This window comes from Trematosphaeria pertusa (assembly GCF_010094035.1).
Source record: "Trematosphaeria pertusa strain CBS 122368 unplaced genomic scaffold BU26scaffold_23, whole genome shotgun sequence".
Classification (NCBI taxonomy): domain Eukaryota; kingdom Fungi; phylum Ascomycota; class Dothideomycetes; order Pleosporales; family Trematosphaeriaceae; genus Trematosphaeria; species Trematosphaeria pertusa.
The window spans coordinates 547,657-565,412 of NW_022987234.1; the positions used below are offsets into that span (position 1 = coordinate 547,657).

General features: G+C 54.8%; 8 protein-coding genes across 8 annotated transcripts; 4 read left to right on the forward strand and 4 right to left on the reverse strand.

Moving 5' to 3' along the window:
• Window positions 1-61: 61 nt before the first annotated feature.
• On the forward strand, window positions 62-2,608 carry BU26DRAFT_525112 (kinesin family protein-like protein). The gene is made up of 4 exons (XM_033830431.1): window positions 62-444; window positions 497-736; window positions 953-1,558; window positions 1,610-2,608. Exons 1-4 carry the CDS (start codon window positions 112-114, stop codon window positions 2,429-2,431), a joined length of 2,001 nt encoding a protein of 666 aa, XP_033676620.1. The 5' UTR covers window positions 62-111; the 3' UTR covers window positions 2,432-2,608.
• A 38-nt stretch (window positions 2,609-2,646) lies between these two features.
• Window positions 2,647-4,334, reverse strand: BU26DRAFT_525116 (arginine n-methyltransferas-like protein). Its single transcript, XM_033830432.1, has 6 exons — window positions 4,218-4,334; window positions 4,133-4,146; window positions 4,059-4,078; window positions 3,884-3,993; window positions 3,486-3,817; window positions 2,647-3,420 (listed from the first exon to the last, which is right to left on the reverse strand). The coding sequence occupies exons 1-6, from the start codon at window positions 4,304-4,306 to the stop codon at window positions 2,942-2,944; spliced, it is 1,044 nt and encodes a 347-aa protein (XP_033676621.1). The 5' UTR covers window positions 4,307-4,334; the 3' UTR covers window positions 2,647-2,941.
• A 575-nt stretch (window positions 4,335-4,909) lies between these two features.
• BU26DRAFT_571772 (uncharacterized protein) lies at window positions 4,910-7,061 on the reverse strand (the record flags this gene model as incomplete). Its single annotated transcript, XM_033834180.1, has 8 exons — window positions 4,910-4,956; window positions 5,008-5,288; window positions 5,342-5,453; window positions 5,501-5,733; window positions 5,780-5,857; window positions 5,907-6,228; window positions 6,466-6,578; window positions 6,625-7,061. 8 exons carry the CDS (start codon window positions 7,059-7,061, stop codon window positions 4,910-4,912), a joined length of 1,623 nt encoding a protein of 540 aa, XP_033676622.1.
• An 860-nt stretch (window positions 7,062-7,921) lies between these two features.
• Window positions 7,922-9,021, reverse strand: BU26DRAFT_496162 (Lumazine-binding protein; the record flags this gene model as incomplete). Its single annotated transcript, XM_033826243.1, has 3 exons — window positions 7,922-8,763; window positions 8,812-8,934; window positions 8,991-9,021. 3 exons carry the CDS (start codon window positions 9,019-9,021, stop codon window positions 8,207-8,209), a joined length of 711 nt encoding a protein of 236 aa, XP_033676623.1. The 3' UTR covers window positions 7,922-8,206.
• A 145-nt stretch (window positions 9,022-9,166) lies between these two features.
• Window positions 9,167-10,949, forward strand: BU26DRAFT_440490 (caib/baif family protein-like protein; the record flags this gene model as incomplete). Its single annotated transcript, XM_033824395.1, has 9 exons — window positions 9,167-9,349; window positions 9,399-9,430; window positions 9,508-9,545; window positions 9,601-9,689; window positions 9,740-9,987; window positions 10,035-10,291; window positions 10,341-10,586; window positions 10,639-10,686; window positions 10,738-10,949. 9 exons carry the CDS (start codon window positions 9,167-9,169, stop codon window positions 10,947-10,949), a joined length of 1,353 nt encoding a protein of 450 aa, XP_033676624.1.
• Window positions 10,950-11,142: 193 nt separating this feature from the next.
• On the forward strand, window positions 11,143-13,366 carry BU26DRAFT_525120 (uncharacterized protein). Its single transcript, XM_033830433.1, has 3 exons — window positions 11,143-11,736; window positions 11,792-12,172; window positions 12,222-13,366. The coding sequence occupies exons 1-3, from the start codon at window positions 11,215-11,217 to the stop codon at window positions 12,876-12,878; spliced, it is 1,560 nt and encodes a 519-aa protein (XP_033676625.1). The 5' UTR covers window positions 11,143-11,214; the 3' UTR covers window positions 12,879-13,366.
• A 477-nt stretch (window positions 13,367-13,843) lies between these two features.
• BU26DRAFT_440531 (BRF1-domain-containing protein) lies at window positions 13,844-16,129 on the reverse strand (the record flags this gene model as incomplete). The annotated part of the gene is made up of 2 exons (XM_033824398.1): window positions 13,844-15,289; window positions 15,338-16,129. 2 exons carry the CDS (start codon window positions 16,127-16,129, stop codon window positions 13,844-13,846), a joined length of 2,238 nt encoding a protein of 745 aa, XP_033676626.1.
• Window positions 16,130-16,681: 552 nt separating this feature from the next.
• BU26DRAFT_525122 (uncharacterized protein) lies at window positions 16,682-17,756 on the forward strand. The gene is made up of 3 exons (XM_033830434.1): window positions 16,682-16,817; window positions 17,160-17,224; window positions 17,278-17,756. Exons 1-3 carry the CDS (start codon window positions 16,732-16,734, stop codon window positions 17,532-17,534), a joined length of 408 nt encoding a protein of 135 aa, XP_033676627.1. The 5' UTR covers window positions 16,682-16,731; the 3' UTR covers window positions 17,535-17,756.

The window sequence follows — 17,756 nt, forward strand, 5'->3', positions numbered from 1 at the left end:
ACCGCGCCCAAGTGGCTGTTGATCAACAACGCGCTCGTGGTCCGCCTCACCAAAGTCGGTACTCCATCGCAGACTACCACCGAACCTGCATCTCCGCTCCGTGCAGCCCAAATGGCCATGGAACCACCGCCGCGACCGTCGAGCTCGCTCTTCGACGTCTACCTGCGCCTGCGCCCGTCAAACGTTGCCAATGTGCGTTTCCTCACCGTCGAAGAGAACGGGGCAACACACCCGACGCACATCACCATCGAGCCCCCCACGAACATCCGCAAGCGTGCAGTCGAGCGATTCGCGTTTACGCAAGTGTTCGAGGAGGATGCGAAACAATTGGAGCTGTTCAGGGGGACGGGGGCGATTTCAATGATTGAGGGAGTGCTGGGCGCAAATGGACACCATGGACGAGATGGATTGCTTGCGACACTGGGTGTTACTGGCTCAGGAAAGGTATGGCGTATGGTTTGGGATGAGAGGGAACTGTATACTGATTCGGGCGCAGAGTCACACGATTCTGGGAACAAAGACCCAGCGCGGCCTTACCCAGATGGCCCTCGAGGTACTCTTCCAGAGCACTGGAGAACAGCTGGTGCAATCTTTCTATGGGGCCCCAGCCTTTTCATCTCTTGCAGTAGCCGATGTGTCGGAAGCACATATGTTTACGGCGACCGCTTTCCTGGACACCATGTACGGCGACAATCAGTCTGAGCGCTTTCCGTCGCGAGCGCAGACACCCATGCCGGTTAGTGCATCTCCTTACCCCTCCGCTGATGACCTCCTATCTGACTCTCCTTTGTCTTCACCTTCTCATCTCCCTTCGTCGGAGAACCTGTATCCCATCCTCAAGTCTACTTTCTCCAGCCGGCCGAGCGCAGCCATTCATTCTATCCGTCCTGTGACTGGAGCACTATCCAGCATAACTCGGTCTGTTGCGAACGCATGCTCACCCGAGAAAAAGGACTGTAGTTCGTTTATCACCACCGGAGGCTCTAGGTCGAACAAGATCCCGCGACCATCGGCTCTCCCTCAGACTCCGAGTGTGCACGATATCAACATCCCTGTCGACACTAGCGCCGAATATGCGATTGTTATCTCCATGTATGAAGTCTACAATGACCGCATCTTCGATCTTCTGGGTGGCTCTGCTACGAAGAACAAGCACCCCAACACGAAGCGCCGCGCGCTGTTGTTCAAGAGCACTGAACAGAGCCCAGAGCGGAAGGTCGTGGCTGGCCTCACCAAGATTATTTGTGGAAGCTTTGAAGAGGCGCTCATGGTTCTGGAAACTGGCCTGATAGAGCGCAAGGTTGCTGGAACGGGCAGCAATGCTGTGAGCTCAAGGAGCCATGGCTTCTTCTGCATTGAAGTCAAGAAGCGAGATGCTCAACGAAAGGGACCGTGGTCGAGCAGCACTCTCACTATCGTCGACTTGGCCGGATCCGAACGTGCTCGAAATGCAAAGACGGCCGGTGCTACGCTCGCGGAGGCTGGCAAAATCAACGAGTCCCTGATGTATCTCGGTCAGTGCATGCAGATGCAGTCTGACAACCAAGATGGCTCCAAGGTACGTACTTTGCGTCGACGAAATCTGGCTATCAGCTAACATGTCCCCCAGAACGTTGTCCCCTTCCGCCAATGCAAACTCACCGAACTCCTCTTCTCCAACTCCTTCCCCTCCTCCACCCGCCACACACATTACCACCACCCGCAGAAATCCATCATGATCGTCACCGCCGACCCCAAAGGCGACTTCAACGCAACGTCCCAAATCTTGCGCTACTCCGCCCTCGCCCGCGAGGTAACCGTCCCCCGAATCCCCTCCACAACGTCCACCATCCTCTCCGGTACGCCCCTTAAATCCCCGTCCTTCACCACTACAGCCTCCGGTCGCACCACGCCCTCTGCCGTCCTCGAAGAACTCGAAATCGCAAACGCAGAGATCGCCCGTCTCACTGCCGAAGTCGAAGTCTTCGCCCTACGCCTCACAGAAGAGACGGCCAGGAGAAAAGCAGCAGAAGCTAGCTGGCGCGCCGCAGAAGACCACATGGCCGACCTGGAGCAAGAAATCCGCGACGAATGCTACCTCGAGACTGAAGCTGCCGTGGAAGCCGAACGCCACCGCTGGCAGGCTGCGCTCGACAACGAGCAGGACAACCAGCAAGCGCATCTTGATTCTAAAATCGACGTGGTGATCCGGGCGACCAAGGCGCAGATGTGCTCTCAGGAGGTGAAAGTGTACGAGGACCCGGATCCGGAGTTGCAAGAGAGGGTGGATGAGTTGGAGCGCGAGAACGAGGTGCTGAGGGCGAGGGTGGAAGCTATGGAACGCGAGGCGCAGGGTAGGAGTGCGAGCCCGGTGAAGAAGATGAGGGTGCTTAAGGCGAAGAGGTGGCAGGACCCAGAGAGTACGTTGAAGTTGGGGCTGGACAGCGATTAGTAGTCCTGTCCATGATCGATTTGTGATGACGAACGCATGGCCGGCGTTTCAGTGGTGTTTCTTGGACGGAGTGGGATGGCATTTCTATCTCTGCGTTAGCGATCTGTTGAATAGCGATCATTGTCTATAATAGGGCTGTTCGTGGTCTAGAGAATGTCAGCTTATGTTCGACTTCTGAGTTCGACAAGGCCCTATTATTGAGTGAGTCATGCCCTAGAATCGGCTGAGAGTTTATGCTTTTGTTTAGGGGAGGAATTCCCAATCGTGATCTTGGTCCCTTCTTCATAAGTCGTGTTCTGCTACCCTAGATATTTTTGCAATCCGCTTGCACAGGAGCAGCACTTTTCGTAGCCTCTAGTCCAAGCCGGACCGAACGCCAACCCGCTTCATCAAATGGTCTAATCGAGAATCAAACACCTCCTCGTCCGCAATGGCGTGCGGATGCGAAATCCACCAGTCATGTCTCCGGACCCGTCTCGCTCGGCTCGAGATGCGGACTCAACATCGGCATCAGCACATCTTATACTTCCCCTCGCCGCTGGCCTGCCTATGCATATCCTCTGTATTCAGCTTATACGTGATCTTGATGTCCAGATCGCGATGATTCTTCTCACTCGGCTTATTCTCCAGCTCGCCCGTGATCGTCTCGCCCTCCTCGACCGTCAGCACATCCTGCAGATAGAACACGGTTTGTTTCCAGTGCGTGTATTTCGTATGCGGGCCCGTGGAGAAGCGGATCGGCTTGTGGCAGGCGGAGAACTCGATGTCAAACCACGCGATGATGGCGTGGATGAAGTCGGAGCGGCGCACTTTGAGCGTGTAGGGGAGGTGGAAGGCGAGGTCAGAGGGCTGGACGGTGTAGAGATCGAAGGTTATGACGGAAGCCGGGTCCGTGCAGACGGCTTTTAGATCGACGGTATCGACGAGGGGTTCGGTCATGGCGGTCTCTTTGAGGGGCGTGTAGTCGAAGCCCCAGACATTGTCCCAGACTGTTCGGTTAGAATCTGAGCTTTGGAGCCAGAAGAGGCTCCGTGCAGAGGGAAAGGGTGCTTACAGCCAATCTTCTCCTCCTTGTACTCGCCGTCCTCGATACCCGCCATGAAGATGGTAGCCTTGTCCGGGAAGATCAAGCCGTCCTTCTTCAGGTACTTGTCCCGCGCATACAGCACCGTATCCAGCATGCTCTCATACAGCAGGAAATACCCCATCCACTCCGATATTATGATATCCACCTTGTCGTAGGGCAGCTTCACTTCCTCCATCTTACCTTGTAATAGTGTGATCTTCGACGACATGCCGTTCCGCTCGACGATTTCCTTTGCCTTCTCGATGATGGTCGACATATCGACTCCGATGACGTGCTTTGCGCCGGCGCGCACAGCGAACCTATAGCGCATGTATCAGCGCCTGCTCGTGTGGCTAGGGCCAGGGAACTGGTCAGGGTTGTCAGACATGCTGAGGATGGATGTACCGCATCCGACATCAAGGACAACCTTGTCCTTGAACAGGTGCCCGTTCTGGTATATTGCGTCGCGATAGCTCCTGGTCCGGACTTCATCTTTCTATACATCCTGCTCGTCAGTCGGGCGTTTCTGTGGAAGCTCTCACAGCAGGACTAGGTACGCACCAACATCTCCTCATGGATACCTTGAGGGGCGCATTAGTACGGTTCTCAGCAGCAGGGAAGGCCATGGGACCGACCATGGTGGTTGTAGCTGTATCGCGGTGGCGTTAGCCATTGTTCCTGTTGTCTGGCCTTGTGTATGCCTGTTGTGGAGCAGCCCACCTGTTGAAGTAATGCGCCTCCGAATGCGCCATTTCCGAAAGCGGGTCCGCTTTGAGCGGGGGCTGCGAGGACACAGCGTTGTTTGCCATATCTGAACGGAGAGAAAATCGAGGAAACACAATTTTCTGCGTGGGAAAGGTGGAAAGGTCAAGGCCGAAGCTCCTGCCGCTGAAGAGGCTGAGAGGATCCCGGAAATTTTAGTTTCGGAAGGCGCACGGGCCGCATCGCAGTTCACGCCCCGCTACACGAGTCTAACCGTGTTTGGACGTGGCCATACGAGAGTTTCAAGCCGCAGATGTGAAGCAATGCCAATATTGTCTGTACCGAGGTGTATTATAGGCAATGAGAGCGCTTACTGTAACATTCCGCAAACAGATAATCAGGTCAAATAACATCAAGCCAAGGCGAAATAGGAATCCAAAAGCCAAGCGGAAACAATCTCAACAACAAGAGTAGAGAATATCCTGAGAGGGGTATATCTTTGCAAAAGCAGATTGCCCTCCCTCATTCAGTCATTCAGTCATATCAGTCGTAATCATTCCTTCGTTATCGTCCTGTCGTTCGTTCCAAGGAAGCAGACATCTAAACCTCGTACCAACTTTTCGGCAGCAGGCCAAATGAACCCTCTAGGGCTGTCGTCTTTGAGGCAAAATGGAAAGGAAAGCGTAAAGCAATGTGGTCGACCATGCGCGTTACCGAGTCCTAATCTGGTGGAATACCTCCATGAACGACCTCGTATCTGTCGGGAAAGTCAGTGACAAGCCTGCAACTATCAAGAGCGGAGTCCTACCCTCTGGTGTCGTAAACGTCAACTGATACCTGCCCGAAGGCCCTTTCGGCAACTTATAATTCTCGCAGAACATATAGGGGTGTAGCTCGCGGAACTGAACGGTACAATGCCCAACGCGCTTCATCCAACTTCTGTGTCCAACGTACTGCGTGACGAATGCCGTCCAGATTGGGAGTGTTTTTAGAGGTCCACGGCGAGGAGTAGCTTCGAATCGGACGCCTCCAGAGTCTCGATCTCGGAATATACGGAACGCGTGAAGGTATGATTCATCCTGGATCTCCCTGTGACATGTTAGCGCTGCTAGCTTTGAAATACGAACACTGCTACTCCTCACCCTCCGAATTCTTCTTTCTCCCCTGGTTGGAAGAAATCTTCCAGGCCCTGTGGAGTTGGTACGTTATCCTGACGTTTCATCGCGACAAGAGTGCAATAAAACAAGACCATTCCTGGTTATGTTAGCATTGTCACGCTATTTGTACTCCGCGATGCTTACGCTCGTAAAGTGTGAACCTCAAGTTTGCCCAAAGGTCAAGTTGTCCGTCTTGCCGATTGACGCGGCAAAGTTGCAGGCAAGACTCCGTCCGCAGGACTCTCAATCCGGTAAGTGGGAAACAGTATCTCATTCGCCGACCGCTGTTCGCATCTAGCGTCAGGAAGAGAATTCTAGCTCGATTGTCATCAGACCTCCAGTAAAGTCTGACCCACACGTTCGTTGCTTCGAAAGGCCTGGAAGGGGTCAGTCAACATCGAAATACGGGAGTTGGGGACATACAGCTCGAGCACCTTCTGGAAACCATCATTCTCCAAGAGTTCGAGCGCTTTGGGTTCGTCTCGACCGAGGCATTTGGTACTGCAAGACGTCAGTCGAATTGCTGATCGAATAGCAGGGAACCCCATACGCTTGAGCAAGTAATTGAAATGGTGTAGAGGAATGTCTGCCGTCGAAGATCCTCATGGCCCAATGGGCTACGGGACCACCTGAATCATTGGAATGAGTCGAATATGTCTGCGAGGAGGCAGTTGAATAAGTTGGTGATTGGGGAATATCGGGCACTGGCGGCGGGATATATGGTATGTCCCCGTATCCCGGAATGGGCGAGTGTGGGGGTCGGGGTGGAAGCGGAGGTGGCGGCGGCGGATGAGGATACGTAGGATACGTCTGGTAGCGCTCAATGTGCGGTCTCGCGACTGCGGGAGAATGCGGTCTTGGTGTTCGTGGCGCTAGTCAAAAGATTAGCTGCATGCTCGAGATTCAAACATCCAAGTAATAGCACAACTCAGATGTGAAATGGAATGGAACGGCTTCAGACGCGGCTACATCATTCCTGTGATGCAGTGCGAGAATCGATCGCGCGAACAAAGGGGCCCGCCACAGTACTGAGGAGTACAACACAGGAGCTTGTCCGAGAGGCTGCTAATGTATGCTACAGGCAGATTGGAAACGGAAAGTCATCATACCAGCACGGGGATCCACCGTAATCCTGCTGAAGTAATCGTCTATCGGCTCCTGCTTTCTCAGCAGCTTTGACAGACGTGCCCGGATATGGTTGATATCATCGTCTTCTTCGTCACTGCTCGAGGTTAAAGACGGGTTCAGAACGGCTGGCAACGGCTCACCTCTTCAAGATGTCATGCATTCCCTGCAAATACGTCCTATACATCTCGAGACGCATGGGCAGACTGATTCCTTGAGCCCTCAAATCGGCGCAAGCGTCCTCCCAGATCTGCGCATATGGCGGGGTGCCAGGAAAAGCGCCCGGGTGTTGTCGGCTGTTGCGCTTCGATTTGCTGAACATATTGCGGACATCGTCGAGCGTATAGCCTAAGCTGGGAAGACATATTTCCAGGTCTCTGAGGATGCGGCCGGAATATCTTCCAAGACGCGATAGATCAAGGTCCTCGTGGAGCACGTGGAGCGCGTTCGATATGGCGAAGAGCTCGGCGTTGTCTCCGCTAATATCCTTGGAATACTGTGGAACCTCGCTCTGGAAGACGTGGAGGCCGGAAGCCGTCTCTTCAGCCTCTTTGGCGTAGTCGAGCAGCCGCCAGTCCATAGTGGATCGCGTGACGAGGTACCTTCGACGGAGGGAAGCAGCTACGCCGCACGCATGCTGTGGTGCAAAGAGGACGGCGGAAATGAAGGAAAGAAAGGCGGGTCAGCGGCAAGGCTGGATAACGAGCGTCTGGTGTCGGTCTGGCGTTGCGCGCCTTGGAGTGAGGGTCGGCCGGCCTTGACGTGTTCAGCAGCAACGGCAGGCAAGCCGCGACAAACCAATAGATTGTGCCGGCGAAAACCCTGTATAAATCTGCACCTCCTCTGCAGCCGTCCTTCCTTCTCTTCACGATCCGGTCGTCGGTCGGATTTGGCCCCCAAATGTGCAGATTTTCACCGTCCTTTGGGCCACTTTTTCATGCGTGTCGGTCGTAATTCGAGACGAAGGGGAGAGTCTTTTCCGAGGGCTGGAAGCGAGACCAATTTAGCACGCTCGGGAGAACGCCCACCGCGTGCGGCACGGTTTCGATGAGCGCATTCTGCATCACATATTGTCCGTGACATCCAGCCATACCTGTGCAGCTATTGCCGAGGCGCTGCTGCATCGCTGTCGTCAAGCTCTTCGGGCTGCTGGCTGCTGATGCGAACGAGCTTCTGCCTACACAGTGCGCTGCAGTGCATCGGGCGAGCTTAGTTCTGCACGGTAAGCGAAGAAAGGATCCAGAAGTTGAAGAACAACTCATCAAAGAGCTGCTTCGATGACATTCGAGCGTGCGACTTGCGCTCTCAACCGCCCGTAATTGGGTGGAAGCCGAGATGCATCATGCATCCGCTAGGCATCAACCTTCGACAGTCGCGAGATCTCTTGACCGTCTTGGATGTCGGAAAGACGGAATTCTCGACACACTTCGGAGAAAGTGAGTTTTGATGAAATGTTTGTCGACGAGCAGGGGCTTTATAATGTGAGCAAAGCGTAGGGCTGCGCCTCACTTTCCTCGCGCCATCCCACTCGAGGTAGTCACCCAACCACCCTGATAATCCCCGGGGCCGTTCAGGCATCAAACAAACTCTGAGGCACAAAACTGGATTCTGTCCTAGTCAGGACGAGTTATGTCCTTGCAACATGTCCTTGCAACGTGTCCAGAGAGGTTCTGAGTCACCAATCTTTGCTTGAACGCGCATCCAGAGCGTTTACAGACGTAACGTCTACTTTCCTAGCGCCCTGAGCCTCTCATCTACCAGTCTGGAAACCATCTTCTCGAGAATAGCAAACTCGCCATGCGCAGCTCCCTCGAAATATCCTGCCACGCTCTTCTCCACGTACTTGCCCACTTGATCCACTTCCACATTCACATCTTCACCAGCCTTCTTAGCGGCTGTCACCACCTTCTCCTGCGTATAGGCAATCAGCATCACCTCCCACCATCCCTCTGCGCCGTCTTGGACTTTGGTAACCGTCAAGCTTGCTCCATCGATTGTAACGTATCCCTTTTCGACAATGTATCGCAGGACGGCGGTGTCTCGCGGCTTGAAGCGAAACGTGAGCGCGTTGCCGTCGGGGTTTACGGATTGTATGGTTGCGATGGTATCGACATGGCCTTGTACGAAGTGACCGCCCATGCGGGTGGAAGCGGAAACTGCGCGCTCAAGATTGACCTTTGAGCCGAGTTTGAGAGAGCCTAGGTTCGTCCGGCGGAGTGTTTCGGGGGCGACACCGACTTTGAAGGACGACTTCTCGAATTCCGTTACAGTTAAACATGTTCCTAGCCGGCCATTAGACGGGGTATCGGCATCGCATAATGCAGACAAACCATTGACACTGATGCTGTCGCCCAAGTTCGCGTCCCCAAGAATGTCTTGCGCATCCGCAATTGTCAATGACGTGCCGCCACCTCCGCTGGCCGTCTGGTCGAGCTCCTCGAGAGCCGCAACAGCTAGCCATTGTCAGCTAAGCCGCGCAATGGAAACTAATGGCAAGGATGAATCCTACTCCCGATTGTCTCGACGAGGCCGGTAAACATTGTCAGGCGTTGTACGGCGGGAGAGAAGTGGGCCGACGATCTGCCTAGTTATGGCGGGGTTGCCTCGGTCTGGGGCTCTACAAAAGTAGCTTTAAATCGCGGGGCCCTCTCGGAGACTACGACATTCTCACATTCTACGCCCACCATGGCAGAACTCCTTCTTAGGCCCTCGACACGCGCTCTACAGGCTTCATTACGGAGCCGCAGGCCCAATTGGCCCATCAACGGCTCGAAGAGACGCTTCGCGACGGCAACATCAAGCGGAGATGCCGACTCCTTGCCCCTAGCGGGCATCAAGGTCCTGGACATGACTAGAGTGCTTGCTGGGGTACGTTAAACGTAAATCGACTGAGATTCGTGCTCTGACAAGGACGTAGCCCTATTGCACGCAAATATTGGGAGACCTTGGGTACGCGAATGGATCACCCTGTACGGACCAACGAACCGAGGTTGGCAGCTCCAAGGACGTAGTTGACAACGTGGCAGAGCCGACGTTATCAAGATTGAGCACCCTATACGAGGAGGTAAGACAGCAAGAATAGCATCCTCTGGGGAGGGATCTTGACAAAGGGAATATAGACGATACCCGAGCTTGGGGGCCCCCATACGCCAAATACGTGCAAGGAGAACATTCAGATGGACCAGGAGAAAGCGCTTACTATCTTGCGGTAAGTTGCTGCTTATCCACTTGTTGCCGAATTCAAGCTGAAGTGCACAGGTCAACCGTAACAAACGATCACTAGGCCTCTCCTTCGCTCATCCCGCCGGCGTCGATATCCTCCATAGGTTAGTAAAGGAATGCGACGTCCTTGTAGAGAACTACCTCCCTGGATCATTAAGCAAATATGCCATGGACTACGCGACCGTATCCAAGATCAATCCCGGTTTGATCTATGCGAGCATCACAGGATACGGCCAAACAGGGCCATATAGGGATCGGGCCGGTTACGATGTGATGGTCGAAGCGTATGACTTCGGGAGTCATATGTCTAAAAGAGGCTGACATGTGACAGTGAGATGGGCCTGATGCACATCACCGGCGCTCGAGATGGCCCTCCAGTCAAAGTGGGCGTAGCGGTCACTGACCTCACAACCGGCCTTTACACATCAAATTCAATCATGGCAGCGCTTCTCGGGCGCATAAAGTCTGGCAAAGGCCAGCATATCGACGTTGCGCTCAGCGACTGTCAAGTTGCGACACTTGCGAACATCGCCAGCTCCGCGCTCATCAGCGGTCAGAAGGACTCTGGCAGATGGGGTACATCGCATCGTAAGTCTCTATTTCCTTTTGCTACTGTACGTTTAGTAACACGAGGTAGCATCTATTGTACCGTACAAAGCTTTTAAGACTTCCGACGGAGACATTCTCCTCGGAGGCGGAAACGACCGCCTTTACGGCATCCTATGCACGAAGATCGAAAAGCCAGAGTGGATAGCAGACGAGAGGTTCAAAACCAATGCTCTACGAGTTAAGAACCGGGATACTCTAGAAGAGCTCATCGAGAACGAGACAAGGAAGAAGACCACGAAAGAATGGCTGGATATTCTGGAGGGCTGTGGCATGCGTGAGTTAATCCGGGAATGTCAATAGATAGCTCCACTGACCGACTATACCAGCCTACGCTGCCATCAACGACATTCAGGCAACACTAAACCACGAACACGGTACGTCTAAGTGTAGCGTTGGAAAGTTTGGATGATGCTAATATGTGGCAGTGGTTGCTCGAGGCATGGTCCAGGAAGTCGACCACCCCTCTTGCGGACCTATCAAGCTAGTAAACACTCCGGTGAAGTACTCATATTCGAATCCTGGCATCCGAACGCCGCCGCCCTCGCTTGGACAGCATACGGGCGAGATCTTGCAGGGCACATTGGGCATGAGTGAGGCAGACATAGAGAGCCTTCGGAGCGAAGGTGTTGTAGCATAGAAGTAATATAGATCCGGCATAACCCTCATGACGACTGAAACCATCATCCAGCCGGATTTGAGGGCAGACCGTAGCTGAAGCATAGGATGTGGTCTTGCTTCCTTCCATTGGTGGCGGTGCACAGGCCGCTTAGCAAACCCGGCGAGACTTCCGATCACCTCGCTGCGAGGTGATCGAACCAACTATTCCTCCTGTACAAGCCGCTCTCGAGCGCAAACAATCCATTCATTGATACCAACCCGGTCGCAAACGATCGCTTTGCCTAATGGATCCCTCGAAATCCCAAGTAAATCGCCCAGCAGTGGCCAATCCCGTACCCAATGCCCCGAGCGGATCACGGCCCAGCCTCTCCGCATCGACTCTGCAATCCGCACCGAAAGCGCCTCTACAGCCGTCACCATGGGCAGCGCAGACCAGCACCTTCCACGTGCAAGCCGGTGGAAGCCCCCACTTCCCCCAATTCTCAGCGGCCACAGCGGAGATCCTGAAGCGATTGCAGGCGAGTCAGGAAAATGCGACAGGGACGCCGGCCTTCGAGGCTAAGAGAGCGGAGGTGCTGCAGAATTATGTTACGAGCGATAAGCTGCCGACGCCTCCTCCAATTGCGAATACCGGGCGGAGAGGAAGAGGAGGTGGGAGAGTAGGGACGCCGCTGAAGACGGAGGCTGGCGCTGGCTCTTCTGGCTCGACGCCCGCGTCTGGAAGGGGCTCTGGGAGGGGAAGGGGACGGGGAAGAGGTGGCGGAAGAGGTGGAAAGCGGAAGAGGGCTGAGAGCGTGGACAGTGATGTAAGTTATGGACTTCACGTCCACCTTTCGGCACCGGCGTTCTGACATGCGGTAGGACGACTCGGATATCTCATCCTCATACACGCCACTACCGACGCGAACGAAGTCTGGTCGCAATGTGAACAAGCCCGTCGCATTCGTGCCGACACTCCCGGAGCCCACACCAGGCGTCAAGCGACGGAGATCGACCAAGACCATACTTGCGGCGCAGTGCAAGATCTGTCACCGAGCTACCGAACCGGGCAATAATCGCATTGTCTTTTGCGACGTGTGTAATACTGCATATCATCAATACTGCCATGATCCGCCAATTGACAATGAGGTGGTCAACGTGCTGGAGAAGGAGTGGCTATGTGGGCCTTGCGAGAGGTCGAAGCAAAACGTCATCGAGGGAACGGACGGCCTCGCTACTGCAGTGGGCCTATCGATAGAAGACGTACGCCCATGACTTGCCACATGATCGCACAAACACTAACATGCCATAGAAACGCGCATACTTCGCCACTCTCCCTCAAGCCCATCTAGTATCCCTCCTCCTGCACGCCACAATCCGCCACCCCGAACTCCCTCTCTTTCCACCAAACGTCCACGATCTAATCCCCGAGCAACCCACAGGATCGAGGACCAAATCAACACCCCAGACCGCCGCACAGCAACCCCCAACTCCCCAAGCTCTCGTGACCCAATCCGTAACCTCCCCGCCCAACGGCCACGGCGGCTCTACAGGCGGCACCCCTCGCTCCCAACACATCGCAACCGATAGCTCAGAAATGGATCCTGCAGAAGCCCAGCTCCTCGGCGAAATCCGGCGCTCGCACCAAACCCAGCCATCTCCCGCAAAACCCCAAGCTCAAACATCTGCCGCCGCTGCTGCTACTGCTGCCAACACAGGCAGTGGAGAGCAGCAGCTGGACGAATACGACGAGGAATACGACACCGATCCCCCAGCACACTATCCAAAGGCTGGAAACGGACTCGCGAGAACACTCAGGCCAGAGAGCGAGGATCTGCAGTGGATGATTGACGATAATTTTGAGGTGTTCAGTCATGGGTGGAAGGGCGATGGGACGGGGCTAGGCGCGGATGGCACGTTGAATGGGCTGGGGGAGGCGATGGAAGGGGTCGAGGGCGGCAAAGCTTAGGAGGCTACGAAGAAGCGAGGTGGAGACGAGCGTGGGTCGAGTGAGCTGTCTGAGATGGCGGAGGAGGGCTTGGAAAGACTCAAGGCAGGACGAAGGAGCGAGAGCGAGAGCGAGCTCTCGGAAATAGCAGATGAGGAATTGGAGAAGCTGGGTCGAGAAAGAAAAGTGGTTAAAAAGGTCCGCTTCTCGCTGTGAGATGGTAGACCAACACGTTCAGATATTGGATCCATGGCAACGGCGTCCGGACGGAAGACGATGATCCTGGATACTGGGAGCATAATGATAGTCTTCTCACCGGAAAAGAGACGAGCCTGAAGCCATCATTCTGTTAATCAACTATTTCACCGTTCAGTCCGCACAACAAGTGAACACCACGATCGGAACCGCTACGAGCAGTGCGAGACCTCAGCTTGAGCAGCCGTCCTTGAACTCCATTCCATGCTAGGGTATATAATGCTATACAGAGACGCCGAGAGTAACTTGAAACTGAAATGCCCGAAAACTCTGTCCGCCCACGCTCAAATGCTGAAGAAAAGTCCGCTCTATCTGCGCCTGTAAATGTCGCGCACTTGCTGAATCTAAGCCCCCTTGTGAAAATGACTCCTAAAAATCGACTCCCCAACCAGATGAAGAGACGTCCCAGTCGAACATTCAGGATAGCACGAAGATCGAGCAGCACAATGCCTCGCCTGCAACCCACCCCTTCACCTGGCTGTGTCGATATCCAACGGGGAGGCCCGTGACGGCCTGCAACCCATTTGGAAAATCTCAAGCCGCGATAAAGCAGCGCGGAGGCGGATAGATGGCAAAGGCGGCCTACCCCAACCATCCTATCCCTCGAAAACGCGAGAGCAGAGACATAAAAGAAATAGGCAGCCGAAAGATGCTGTGAAAGCTGCAAAGCCACCCAAAACCGCGCTCGCCGCTGGTATGAACTCTTGGAAATGTAATCCGTGTGAAAGAGATTAAGACCACCCATAGTCCTCCTCGTCGTTGAATCCTTCGTCTTCGTCGTCCAGATACTGATGCTCGAGATCTTCCTCGTCCTCTGGATACTCTTCCTCATATTCGCCTTCCGCATCCTCCTCCTCGTTCTCGGCTTCAGCATCAGCATCAGCATTCGCAATCTGGATCGATGGAGGAGGTTGTGTTGGCCGTTGCTCGCTGCCAGAAACCCCGGGACTTGCCCCCTGTCCGCTGCCCTCAGGGGTTGTATCTTCAGTGGAGCTTTGACCGGGGAACAGCTCTTTGAGCCTTTCGTAGTTAATGTGACTGCTGAAATGCTTCGCGCGCTTGTTAAGCATTTTCTGCGCCGCTTCAGCGGCGCTAGCAGCGGGTTGGCCTTCGAGCACGCTTCCGTCGCCCATCTGGTGGTGCTTTCGTTTCTGCTTTGGCTTCTTTGGTTTGCCTTGCGCTTCTTCGAGGGCTTTGGCGAGCATCTTAGCCTGCTGTTCGCGGAGCCAGTCTTCGTTGACCGTGATCCAAACGCGTTCCTTCATTCTCACTTCGTGCGGCGCTAGTACACAGGTTGCAACGTCCGGATCATCCTCAAATTCGTCCTCAGCAAGATCAGGATCGTCGCTAATACCCTGGTTGGGCATGTGCTTCTGAGCCAGCTGACGCGCGGTGTGCACCGCTCGGACGAGCACCTCGTGATTTTCATTCTCTTCGAATTGCTTGAATGTCGATTCCCAGTCCCGGATGGTCTCGTTGATCTCCTGTTCAAGCTCCGCCTCGATTTCCAAATCCTCCTGTGGAATGATGATAGGCTCTCGCTTCTTAGGTGGTCTGCCGCGCTTTTTCGGGATAACAATCTCTTCCTCATCTACATCCATATCGCTAGTGAATGCGCGTGCAGCAGAGTCTAGACTAGCCTCGGCGTCTCCTTCGAGCGCGTCGACGTCAATGGTCTCGGTAGCTTCAGCATTGTCCGCATTGGCCTGGGTCGCGCTGCCTGAGTCTGACCGTGACGCTACTGCTTTGCCTTTGCCGTCGTTCGTCTTTCGTTTCTTCGTCGCCCTCGTCGATCGCTTCGGGGTGCCGGATGCAACCTGTCTTGAGCTTCCCTCTCCTCGAGCCGCGCCGTCCTGGGCTTCAACGTCTGGTGAGCCATCTTCACCTTCGCCCCCTTCTTGAGCCTTCCGTTTTCGCTCTTCGAGCCGCCGCTCTTTCTCCTCGCGCCTCCAGACCGCAGGTGGAAGGCTTTTGACTTTCAATCGCTGTCCAAATTCTCGGAATTGGTTTACTGTTAAGGCGGAGCTCGGCGTGCGCTTATACTCGTACAAACGTTGGTTGATGGTGGTATCTGCGACCTTGACCACATATACGACTTCTCGAACAGTACGGCGGAAGTTGTTCATTCGCGCAGCGAGGATAATGCACGCTCCACAGAGACCTGCGGGGTTGCGGCCCTTGATAATGTTAACCTGTGATCATAGTAAAGAGGAGTGCAAGCGTACTTGTACCATCCAGTCGCGCTTCATACGCTTCAAGAGCTTGCAGGCGTCGTCCGCGACTCTGTGCGAGTCCGAGTCGAATTCGAGTTTGCGGCAGAACTTCAACATTAGCGGTTCGATCTCTTGAACGGTCGTACTGCCGGAAATTTGCGCGGGATCCGTCTCCATGATTGTCCTGCAAAATTGCTTGTACGTGTCACCGAGGGCCCAGACGTTGACATGAACCTTTTCCGACAGGTCCATGAGCAGCAGGGTATTCGCGGGTTGCTTTCGCGCCGCGAGATAGATTGATACGGCAGCGACGTTCCGAATGCGGCGGCCCTGGACAAAGTTGTGGTTGAGCGCCAGCTTATACCAGCCGAACGCCTGCTCTTCGATTCGCGTCGGCAGATTCAGAGCTCCGCAGAGCTTTCTGATCTCGTCTCGCCCATTGTATTCGGTTTGTTCTCTGCTTGCTATGCCGCCGAGGCCCCGCATGGTTCCACCCATGGTGTTGGCGTGTCGCTGGCTTTCTCCAACAAAGCCACCTTGGACGATAGCAGCGCCAGCAGCATTTTCCCCGAATGTGACCTCGGCGACGATGTCGCTTTCATCTAGCACAGCACCACAGTTGTAGCAGATTTGTGATCCCTCCTCGAAACTGACATTCGGATTGTCGCAGCATTTCCGCACCGGTGCCTGTGCTCTGCGAGCAGGCGCCGGCGGGGTGTTTCGTTTCGCTCGGTAGGTATTGGTATTTTTGTCGGTGAGAGAGGTGAGTCGCTCACGCCGCGGCGCATTCGCAGGACCCGCCATTGTAGCGGCTGCGCGAGCCTGGGAGTGTGAGGCGTCGCGTTCGACTGTGGGTTGAGTCAAAAGATGCGCAGAAACAAAAGTTGAGGATTTCGGAGCTTCGGCGGAACCTTGGAAGTGGGGTGCGCCAAGACCGAGCTGACAGCACTAGACTCCTTTGGGATCGGGAGCTCTGTACCTGGCCAGCCGAACCGATGACGACGAGAGGCAGTTCGAAACGGCTGGATCATGTAATTGCTGGAGAAATCCAACACTCCCTAGACTGTCACTTTTGGTTGGCGCGAAGGCTTCCTCTCCCCGCTCGGTGCGCGGAGTGAGAGATCGCAGAAAGCGCCGCAATGCCTGGCCGGGCTCTCCTGCACCTGTTCCTGCAGCCTCGACACCTGCGGGTGATAGCTGCGGGCATCTCCCCGGCTATTTGATTGGCTGGATGATGCTCTCATTTTAGCACACCGACGTCCCTTGCTCTGGGCTGGGTGGCTGGGTCGCCAAAGATACGTCGTCCATCCGGTCCCCACCTACCTCCTCCCGAGCTCACCTCCCAGCCCAACCTCACTCCAACACTTCCCCCCTTATCCATCACAACCTCCATCACAACACGCACCATGTCCACGCGCAAGAGAAAGCAGGAGGCCGAGGCCGAGGAAGAGCTTCAAGCTCTTCCCAGCGACGAAAGTGACGAGGAAGAGGAGTAAGTGAGCGCCTCCTTGACGTCATCCCATTGCACCAACCTCGTCGCAAATGCGCGAAACCGTCTCCATTGCGGTCGCCTTCCGTTGCTTTTTCGGATTGATGATTTTGTTTTGCACTGTCGCGCTTCGTTGTCGCTGCGCAGCTGCCTTTCAGCTGCAGTCAGCCTGGTCGACGAGAGACGACTCTCGCGTGATCGGGTGGTTTTCGATGCCTTCCTGGTCAATTGTGTCCTTACCTTCCTGTGCTCCACGTCTTTGATATGAATGATCTTGCGCGATTAGTTCCTTTGTGTGGTTTGATGCTTGCCCCAGACCACAAGGCTGACGCCTGGACGTCGCAGGTACGAAGAGTCTGAGGGTTCCGATTTCGATGACGAAGAGGATGACTCTGAAGTGGAAGCCCCTCGTAAGTGCTTGCGCCAGGTTTCCATCCCTCTTTGGCTGATGTAGAGGGAATAGCGCCCAAGAAGAAGACTCGCATCTCCAAGAAGAAGGACGAGGACGAGGACGAGGAAGAAGAGGAAGAGGAGCCCGAACCGGAGGAGGAAGAAGAGGATGAGCCTGAGCCTGAACCCGAGGAAGAGGACAGCGCCAAGGAAGACGCGAATGGCTCTGTGAAGAAGGCTCCGGGAGCTGAGAAGGACCGGAAAGTCAAGACGACAAAAGCTGACGAGCCGGTCCCCGTCGTTGCCGCTGAAGATGACGACGAGGAGTAAAACGGGCCGAATGAGCCATGCCCATCCCGCTTCGGCAGCGTTTCGAGTCTTCCAATATGTTGGGGAGGAAGCGTTGGTTTGTAGGATCCGCTCGTACACAAATGCAACCCCTACATCTCATCAATCCCTCTGAAGTCCATTGCATTTGGCTAACCCTCGTCGAACCGTAAAAACGCGCATACAAAGGCTCCTGCGGGACAGAGCAGAAGCCGAAGGGCTTGA